This window comes from Sipha flava, unplaced genomic scaffold (assembly GCF_003268045.1).
Source record: "Sipha flava isolate LNK unplaced genomic scaffold, YSA_version1 19269_pilon_pilon, whole genome shotgun sequence".
In the NCBI taxonomy this organism is placed as follows: Eukaryota; Metazoa; Arthropoda; class Insecta; order Hemiptera; family Aphididae; genus Sipha; species Sipha flava.
The window spans coordinates 1-10,202 of NW_020272700.1; the positions used below are offsets into that span (position 1 = coordinate 1).

The 10,202-nt window shown below is 27.1% G+C and overlaps 1 protein-coding gene across 2 annotated transcripts; it reads left to right on the top strand.

The window, feature by feature from the left end:
* The first annotated feature begins 582 nt into the window (after window positions 1–582).
* LOC112681549 (venom carboxylesterase-6-like) lies at window positions 583–7,833 on the top strand. 2 transcript variants are annotated; one of them, XM_025551794.1, is made up of 9 exons: window positions 583–1,068; window positions 2,120–2,164; window positions 3,422–3,607; window positions 3,677–3,947; window positions 4,028–4,410; window positions 4,689–4,857; window positions 5,688–5,866; window positions 6,242–6,510; window positions 7,568–7,833. In XM_025551794.1, the coding sequence occupies exons 1-9, from the start codon at window positions 1,060–1,062 to the stop codon at window positions 7,785–7,787; spliced, it is 1,731 nt and encodes a 576-aa protein (XP_025407579.1). In that variant the 5' UTR covers window positions 583–1,059; the 3' UTR covers window positions 7,788–7,833. The 2 variants fall into 2 exon arrangements, with proteins under 2 accessions (XP_025407579.1, XP_025407578.1); XM_025551793.1 differs by lacking the exon at window positions 583–1,068 and adding an exon at window positions 1,221–1,992.
* Window positions 7,834–10,202: the final 2,369 nt, after the last annotated feature.

The following is a 10,202-nucleotide window of genomic DNA, read 5'->3' on the forward strand; positions in this document are numbered from 1 at the left end:
AAAAAATAAATTGATTGGGAATAGAATGACAGTTTATTCTATTATAGGTCTATACTCTGTACCAAAGTAACAGTATTCATTAGTGTATTTTGTTCACATCAATTGGCTAAATTGCTTTATTGACCAACATACTATTGAGTATTGATAAGCAATATATTCTATAGAATTATCGTTATTTCAGTTTAGTATTTTCCATTTACATAGCTATTAGTTTTATACATTTAATTTCTATAGTACCTAGTAAGTTAAATTTTTAGTTTCACACTTCACAAACTTTTTAACATTTCTGTAAATAACTTTTTGTGTTTAAATCTAGTGTACGTATTAGTTTATAAAGTACGTTATTTGTTTGGTGATAATCAAATTTTCTGTTGAAATGGCTGGTGGTAAAAAAAATTGGCATGTTGTTTATATTACCAAGGAAAAACTGTAAATGGCAAAAAGATATTTGAATGCTGTTATTGCAAATAAAGATGTAAACTGTAATAATATCAGTAAAAAAACTGTAATTTGGATCATTTACCGCCATAAGTTTAATTTAAAACTGAAACCTATGATCAATATTTAAAAACTTATTATACTCCCGGGAAATTTCCGATGTTGGGATTATTCCCTGGAATTTCACCGGGGAAATTCCCAAAAAATATATTCCCGGGAATTCGCCCATCACTAATCGCAACTACCGCACGCGGTGATTATTTTTTCCAATGGCGTTACAATCTTATCATACTTATCATAATTGGCGGATTCACAGTGTTATTATATGATATTTAATGTATGTTTCGGTAGACAGGGCAGGTAACTATTAGAACGGTGGACTATGGTTGTTCGGCTATAACGTCTTAATACTGAAACCCGGTTTACACGCAACGACTTATTGCACGTTTTGCTGGATATGTAAAATGAACAATAAGACGTACATTTTATAAAGTGTCTACCCGTTTAAACTTTTACTCGGTTGTCCATCCCAGTTTCTACTGTATTTCTGTTCATTGTTCAGTAGTATTCAGTTATTTTAGTGATTTTTGACGACATGGAAGAAACACTAACCTAACCATAATGTTCCTAGTACGTATGCAACAGTATTTTAGTAGATCAGAAATGTTCGCAAGAAAACAAAAAAATACCACGATGATTCAAATTTTATATTATTTATCGAATATTATAGGTTAATATACTATAAAATATTATAATTATTAAAAAAAAAAAGAACGAAATTAAGTTGTTGAAACTATAAAGTCTAGGAGAAAATTAAACCTTAAGATAACAAAAAGTTGTATAATGCATCAAGTGTGTATTTACATGAACGAAATTTCGTTTAACTTTGCGTAAATGAATCGGCGCCCATCAGTCCTTCGATCCAATCTTGGATTTTATTTCAATTCCATAAGACGTATGATTTACTGTATGTACGCATCGTATTACTTGATACAATAAGTCATGTTCAATAAAACGTGCAATAAGTCGTTGCGTGTAAACCGGCCTTTATAATACGACCACACATACACGCCGGTAGTAGTAACCACTTGTTTTACAATTCTTTTTGTACCTATGATAATTTGACAATGGATTAGTGAAGTTTATCATAGATTAAATATATATAGATAGACCATGGGTATAGGCGATATGGAATCCAATAAATTTAATATAAGGACCGTTTCACAAGAACGCATATCAATCGCGCGCATTTCATACGTCGCGTTCAGAATTACGTTATTTATATTGACTATTTACGATGGACGCGTATGAAACGGGTTTTTGGATACGCGTTCCCGTTCGTGGCGCGTATCAAACGCGAGCGTGTAGGCCATTACATGCAATGACAGGTTTCATATAGGCTTGTATCGTACGCGCAATGATCTAATTTTGAAAAATGGTTTTTATATTATGTTTTACAAATTCTCAATGAAGTGCAATTCTTCTCTCAACAAGTTCATACACATTGAGAACTTATTTTATACTTCGACGTTTGATTTAAGACTATTTAATACGGTAGTATTAAAATACTTTTTTTATTTTAAAATACTTTATTTTTTGTTTTTACCACATGACGTAAAATATTTACAAAATCATAAAATTGTGTTAAAATATGAAATATTAATGTATTGATCTGTTTTAGCGATTCGCTACCATGCAATTCTCGAGGACGTCGACTGTAAATCCGGTAAAATATTAGTTTTGTTTTAAAATTATTAAATTATTAAAAAATTCGCTTGTTATAATTATGTAAGTTATAGTTGTATCATTATAATTGATCATCAATTTACTCCAATACTTCAAGCCAAACATAAATTATTATTTCATGACATGTGTATCGTTTGGAACAATTAAAAAACAAATAACATTGCATTGTTAGATGTAGGATATAATATATTATAGTTGTATAAAATATATTACTGAATTGATAATGATAATTGACAATAAAATAATAATGGATTATACATGAATATTTTTATTTTTTTTTTAATATGGACGATCAAAATATTTTCTTGGATTTTCAAGAATAATAAAATAATTTTATAAAAATAAAGAGAACAAATCACTTTTTTAAATGACTTTAAATAACTTTTGAAATAAATCAATGTTAAACATTTGTAGTTCTCATAATAATCACCGTTTGTCATTTGAAATATATTTATGCAATATTTAAAGTTAATAATTAAAGATTTTATGAATATTTATTTTAATTACGGAAGAGGGAAAAAATCAGGGACTGTTTTGGTGTGTAATACATTAAAGTGTGTGTTATACCAAATCAGTTGTGTGTAATACGGAATCATAAAATGTTTAGTGACAATTGTCTAAGAACAATGAACAAATTCTGAAAGTAAAAATTTATAATTCCATTGAAAAAATTCAAAGGAACGTTAATTAAACAAATTTGTTAACATAATAACATATTAAATATTAATAAAGTAAACAATCTAGTTGATAGTTTGTAATACTTATTTTATTATTTACTTTATTCATCGATTTTCCTTAATAAAGTGTAAACCCGGTAATATTTGTTTAGAAATAAAAAATTGTTATCAAATATAAATGAATTAAAGTAACTATATTTACGATATGGAAAAAAGTGTTGTTTTGTGATTAGCAGTCAGTCCCAAAGACAAAATATTCTAAAATAACAATAGTGTAGTACGAAATACTAAAAAATAGGCCTTGGTGGTAAGATTGTCAAAAACAATTTAACAATAGGCAACTAAACATTTATCACAATAAATTCATCAATACGTAATAATAAGTATGTTCTAAAATACTTTTTTTATTTTTTTTCCAACTCTGTATATCTTAGAGGTAAATATATAAAATAAATATAACGAAAATCTAATATTAAAAAAAAATATATAAAATGTAAAATTATTACATCAATAACTAATATTGTGTTATATAAATTGTATCCGAATTATTTCATTAAAAGGTAAAAACAAAGTTATTGTTCATCGTGGTTATATTGTATTGTCATTTGGTGTTTGGTGAAATCGAGGTGAAAATTGCAAAAGGGATTCTAAGAGGTCAAATTTTGAAATCAAGAAACGGAAGACCTTACTACTCATACACCGGTGTACCATATGCAAAACCGCCAGTTGGGGAACTTCGATTTGAGGTATTCAACGAAATATAATTTTTAATTTCAATTCAAGAACGATCTTTGAGATTTTCTATAATGCTATAGGCTCCAGAACCAGTTGATCCGTGGAATGGAACTATAGACGCAACTAAGAGTCCAACAATTTGCCTCCAAAAGGATGAAGAACATAGCCAAGAGGATTGCTTATATTTAAATGTTTATTCACCAGCCACTGATGGTAGACTTCCTGTAATGTTTTGGATTTATGGAGGAGCGTTTTATTTGGGTCATGGTAATTTTGAATCGTTTGGCCCTGATTATTTTATGGATAAAGATATCGTGTTAATAACATTCAATTACAGATTAGGAGTATTAGGTGAGATTGATGAAGTAAGGTATTTTTTTAAATACTTTGGATATTAAATATTAACATTAACCATTTATTTTGAGAAACAGGTTTATTGAGCATGGAAGATGACGTTATACCAGGAAACTATGCAATGAAAGATCAAGTAATGGCGTTACGATGGGTTCAAGAAAACATCGATAAATTTGGAGGTGATCCTGGGAAAGTGACGATTTTCGGTGGGAGTTCTGGTGCGGCAAGTGTCGGTTACCATATGATTTCACCGATGAGTAAAGGTCTTTTCCACAAAGCCATACTTCAAAGTGGCTCTCCATTGTGTCGATGGAGTATACCACTACCCGGTGTAGCACGCCATCAAACCAAAATAATTTCCGATGTAGCTGGATGTACTGGAAGATCTTCAACGGACATTTTAAAATGTTTGAAGAAATTACCTGCACGATTTTTTATCAATCTTCGTGAAATATTCAACGTGAGTAAGAGATGTACTATTTTATCTAAAGATATAATTCGAATTTTAAATTTATATTTTGTATAATATGTGTCCTTGTAAAAAATAATGTCCAATTTGATATTTTTTTCCTATTATTTATCTGTTTTAATATTTTTAGTGAGTTCCTGATAATAATTCATTACTAAAATATTGTAACGATATAATTAATTATTTATTATTAACTGTTAATATTTACCATACCTATAATTCGAATATTATGAATATGGATTTTAGATTTCTTAATTTATATTGTATAGGAAACACTGACATATTCCCACATGGTATTGTTTTTACCGGTAGTAGAACAATGTGGTTCTGGCCAAAAGTCTTTTTTGTGTCACCACCAGTTGCATTCATTTCAACAAGTGTCTTTTGTGCCGGCTATAGTTGGTTTGAACTCTGGTGAAGGTGGAATGGATGTTTCTTGTAAGTTTTTTTTATATGTTTGTATGGCAAGTCAATTTGTAGACGTTGAAATATTTAAAAGTGTATTATCGTAAAATAATATATATTTTTTTTTCATTTATTATAACATATAATGTTTCAACACATTGGGTGTTATTACAAGTATTGTGACAGTTTTAAATTTTTTTAAGTAACACATTTATAATATAATTAATATTGATAATAATGTTACTAAATAATTAATGTTTAGGTAAGATAATTGACATTGTTATTGAGAATACAATTTGGCGTTTTTGAATAGAGAAAATGATGATATTTATTAATATAATTTTAAAAGGAAAAGAGATAAGATTATGGAAAACTGATATTAACCTTAAGTATGTTTAGGACTGACGTGAGAAGGGAGATAAGGGAACTAATTAATGAGTATAGATTTGACATTAAAGTTGATATAGTGTCGGCGATATTATTCTCCGTGTGTGATAATTGAATTTTTGGGGCTTTCGCATGTTTGCTCTTGGACTGGGCGTTTGAATTAGAGCCGTTGGATGAACGGACTCTTGGGACTATTTTTTTGAAAGTTACTTTCTAAACTGTGCATCTCTTGAAATTAGCAATGTTAATGAGAACATTCATTATTCGGAATTATAATAACAATAAAGACTCATCAGATTGGGCTTCTCGGATGTTACACGGCGAATGGCGCACTTGGCCGGTTTAGGTCTTCGCGGATGATGAAATAGGTTGAAAGAAAATAGGTCAGGTTTGCGATCGCGTCATAGTTGTATTTCATAATTATTCATGAAAATTATTTAAGGTACTGTTTTTAAGCATGCGTTTTATTTTTTCAGTTATGATCAACGACAAAGATTTGCCAAATCCGGATATCCTTAAAGATTTTCATTATAAAATGTCGCTTATGATGGGATACGAACATTATGCATCAGATGTGAATGAAATCGGTAAATCGATTATCCAGAGATACTTTCCTACAGGAAAAGTTGATCAGTCTTATTCCAAATTAGTTGAAGTAATTTTACAATTTTTTAAATGTTATTGCTTTTCAATTTTATAATTTCAGATGTGTAACTCATAGGAACTTATAACACAACTAATACGTAAGCATGGTACTGAAACGTTTGTCACTGTATAATTTAAATATTTAGGATGAGTCTTATTAATTTTAATATTATATCTTTATTAATATACATTTTTTAATTCGAGGTAAATGGTACTTTCTAATTAATACAGTGTAATACTCATATATATCATATAATGAGAGATAATTTAAATTTAGTTTCCAACTAAATTATTGTAGTGTTCAAATGTTTCAAGTTGCTAATACTTAGATTTGTGTATATTTTTAATAAATATTTATATATTTTTTTTTATTTTTAAATTACAGATGTTTACTGACGGCGATTATATCCAATGTTTGTTAGATACGGCTATTAAATTTTCACCACCGATGTATTATTATGTTTATGATTACCAAAATGAATTTTCATTTAACATATTATATGGGAATTCGCATCAAAAACTAGGAGTAACACACGGCGATGAGTTGATAAGTTTGTTTAAATTGAGGAATTGGAATAATAAAGAATTAAATGAAAAAGATTTGGAAATTTCAAAACTTATGGTTGATATTTGGACGAGATTCGCTATATCTGAGTGAGTTGAAACGTCGATATTATCCAATGATAAAAATTTATGTTTACATGATTTTTATTGAAAGCCTTTGAATTTTAAATAAAATAAAATGGTCTATAGAAGAAATGTATACTATATCATAGTATACTATATTCACAGTATTTTGTGTAAATATAAATACGAAATTATATTGGATAGTTGGATTAATATTGAATGCATGTATTATCTTCATTCTTCTCCAAAAACTTTGAAATTTTAATTAAAAACACATGATCAGTTAAAATATTATAATATATTCAACCATGTTTCATATATATTGTATAAGAATACATTAAAGATTATATAAATTATCAATAAGTGTGCGCTGATCTATATTTCAAGGAGTGCTTACTATACTTTTGGCCCTATCATAAAAAACCGTATGAGTAGGTCAGTGGCGTATCTGTGGGGGGTGGGCAACAGGGGCATTTGCCCCCCCCCCCCGAGAAGTTTTTTACTACCATAATGCAAATTAATTGTTCAGCCTAAATAAAGTAAATTATAAATATTTTTAATTTTCACTGATTATAATCATTTTTGATATCAAAAGTTTTTGATATCACTTATCAATGTAGTATAAAATATCAATATTTAACCGGATTGGGATTAGGAGTGATGATCACATATAGTCACTATTTTATAATGTGGTTATCTTTAATATCAAGTGATCATCATGAGTTTTAAGTATTTAGTAATAATTTATAATAATGTGTTATATTATATTATAACCATAAAAAATTGTGAAATTAATTTATGCCCCCCACAAAAATAAAAATAAAAAGTGTTTCACAGGTACGCCACTGTGGTAGTTTTATTTAATAAATTATAATGTATTAATAATTAAATAAACATAACTCACATTTTTTATTTAATACTGTGGTATTTTTGGTTAGTTTTGTAGAATATCGAAACGTCATTATATTTGTGATAGTTTTAATGAAAATCTAATGAGAATAACTGTACTTAGTAACTGTTAAACAGTTGCAACTATTTATTTTTCATTGTCTTACATTTATACTATTTGGAATATTGATTTCAGCGTCCCAACTATTGATGGTACAGAGAGCAGTTCAGTTTGGCCAATATTTGACATGAAAAAACAATCAATGCTTTACATTAATTCAAATCGTTCCAGTGTAATACAAAATCCATTTGAGGAAAAGTATAAGTTTTGGAACTCATTGTCTCTTTTATCTAAATTGACTGAATATTTTTCGAAAAGTGTCACTTCAACTACAAATACGAAAAACGAACTCTAATTGTTATATATATGCGGAACATTTTAATTTTGTAATAATCAAATTTTTTTTATTTTGTTAAATTCAATATCTATAAAATTGTTGATATCAATTTTAGAATTAAATTTATCGTAATCTATTAATTTTTAATCAAAACCCGAATAAAAAAATAAAAATAGAAATTGTCAAACAAATAATTTAATGGTCACTATTATTGCTCTTGATATCCGAATTCTCGGGTACCCTGATTTCACAGGTTTTACCCAATTTAAAAAATTTCGAATATCCATTATGATTTATATACTCATTATGCACTTGGCTAATAAGCTACAGTTATCTAAAAATGTGTACTCATGATGATGACCAGTGGTCTGATAACAATATTATTGCTCTTACTGCATTGAATTTACGTATGATTGTGATTACTTTATTTATAAATAATATTCAGTTGATTATATAAAACTAAAATATTTATTATATTTTTTTACTGACGTCGAATTATTTCAAAAAAAATTATTTGATCCATAAATGTATTACTTTACAGGGAGATTTCAATAATTTTAATGATTGGTACTATCTGAATGTTATATACATATAAATAATATGAAAATTAATTTTACTTGATAGTTAATTATAATTATGCAATAATTTTGAATATACAGTGAATACTCTCTATAACAAAACTGAAAGTACCAAGAGATATCACTTCAAATAAACACAAAATTTTAATTATTTATATACATAGATTTGTATGCAATATAAAATTGTAAAATATGCATTTTCATTTTTATAAGATACACACATACAAAAATATAGTTATAAAAAAAAACCAATTTATTAAAATACATCCAGTGATTGGCTGATTGTATTAATATAATGTAATTGAGATTAAAAATTAAAAATTATGTATTTATTTTTCGTATACATATTTATTAATTATTATTTTATAAATAAAATGTTGTAACAAAACGTGAAGTCTGTATGTTTTCTTAATTTTGTTAACTTTATTTGAATAATAACAATATTTTACATCATTGAAATTTTAACAATATAATGAAATTGAGCAATTCATAATATAATAATATATATCAATTATAAACGTGTAGTTGAAAATATTGTATGTTCTAATTCACAATATTTATGCGAATAGTTATACAAATTTATAACAATAGGTTTAAGCAAAAAAAAAATAAAATTGATCATAAATCATAAATCCATTCGATTGCCACTATCGTCGGATGCAATTATGATACCTCAAAAGACATACTGAAATGTCTCAGAAAACTACTCGCTGAAAATTTGATGGATCATCAATTAAATTAATTGTCATTTATCAGTCAACAAATTGTTATATATTGAAAATTATCCTTCCACATTAGGGATGGTCAAAATTGTATGAATATCGATAGTATGTATCAAATATCAAATGTACACTGTTATTACCTGTGATAGGAAAATATATTATTTTATATTTCTGTATTAAATGTTTTCTTACCTTGTTTTGACGTAATTGATTGGTACAGAAAGGGCAAGGTTTAATAAAATTAATATTACTTTGATAAATAACTTTCATAAGTGCGTTAGACAACACTGTTTATGGAGACTGCCCGAGAAGTGTTTAGTCGAGTATTTCTCTTGCCTATTTATATGTCTCTAATTGTTGTTGTTATTGTGCGTTTCCATACTTATGCTTTTATTAATTAAATATAATACAATGATATTTACTATTATATTTTTATATACATGTTATTCTTAAAATAATATATATTTAAATGTACAAAGTAATTTTATAATATAATATATATTCGTACCTACATTTATTATTGATTATTCTTTTTAATTTGTTTTTTATTATTTTTTTGGTGACTAATATGCGTCATGTGTTTACGAACATATATTATTACAATTATATACAAAAAATATTTAAAAATTAGGTATAAAAGTGTAATTAAATACAGACTGGTTATATACTATAACATACAAAAAAAACTTGGTAAACATATGTTACAAATAACTATAAAAATTCACTATCTTAGTCTTGATTGCGCAGTGCAGACTATTTTAATTTTTTTTAAAACTTTGAAAACACATAAAAACGTTAAACAAACAACAAATTTAAAGTGTATTGGTAATCAATTCATATAATTATGTGTGATAAAAAAAAAGATAGCAGCGCCATTCTTATTTGATATTTTTTTCTAATACGCTTTATTTGTTATGTTTAATGAGCATTTCAGTTATCATATTATAAGTGTATAGTATATAGTTATCTACATTATAGAGTTCAATGGTATACACCTATGTTGTTCGAAAAGCTTATCCAATTTCGTTAAAATTGTATTATCTGCTTTAAAACAGTGGTTCTCAACCTGGAGGGCACGTCCCCTTAGGGAAGCGTGAAAAGAAATTACAGGGGGGGGGGCGTAAAAATGTTGA

Coding starts and splice junctions, on each gene's coding strand:
- LOC112681549 (XM_025551793.1), top strand. CDS start 1,888: ATGTTTTACAAATTCTCAATGAAGTGCAATTCTTCTCTCAACAAGTTC. Junction 4,858..5,687: donor AGGTGGAATGGATGTTTCTT/GTAAGTTTTTTT, acceptor TTATTTTTTCAG/TTATGATCAACGACAAAGAT. Junction 6,511..7,567: donor ACGAGATTCGCTATATCTGA/GTGAGTTGAAAC, acceptor TATTGATTTCAG/CGTCCCAACTATTGATGGTA.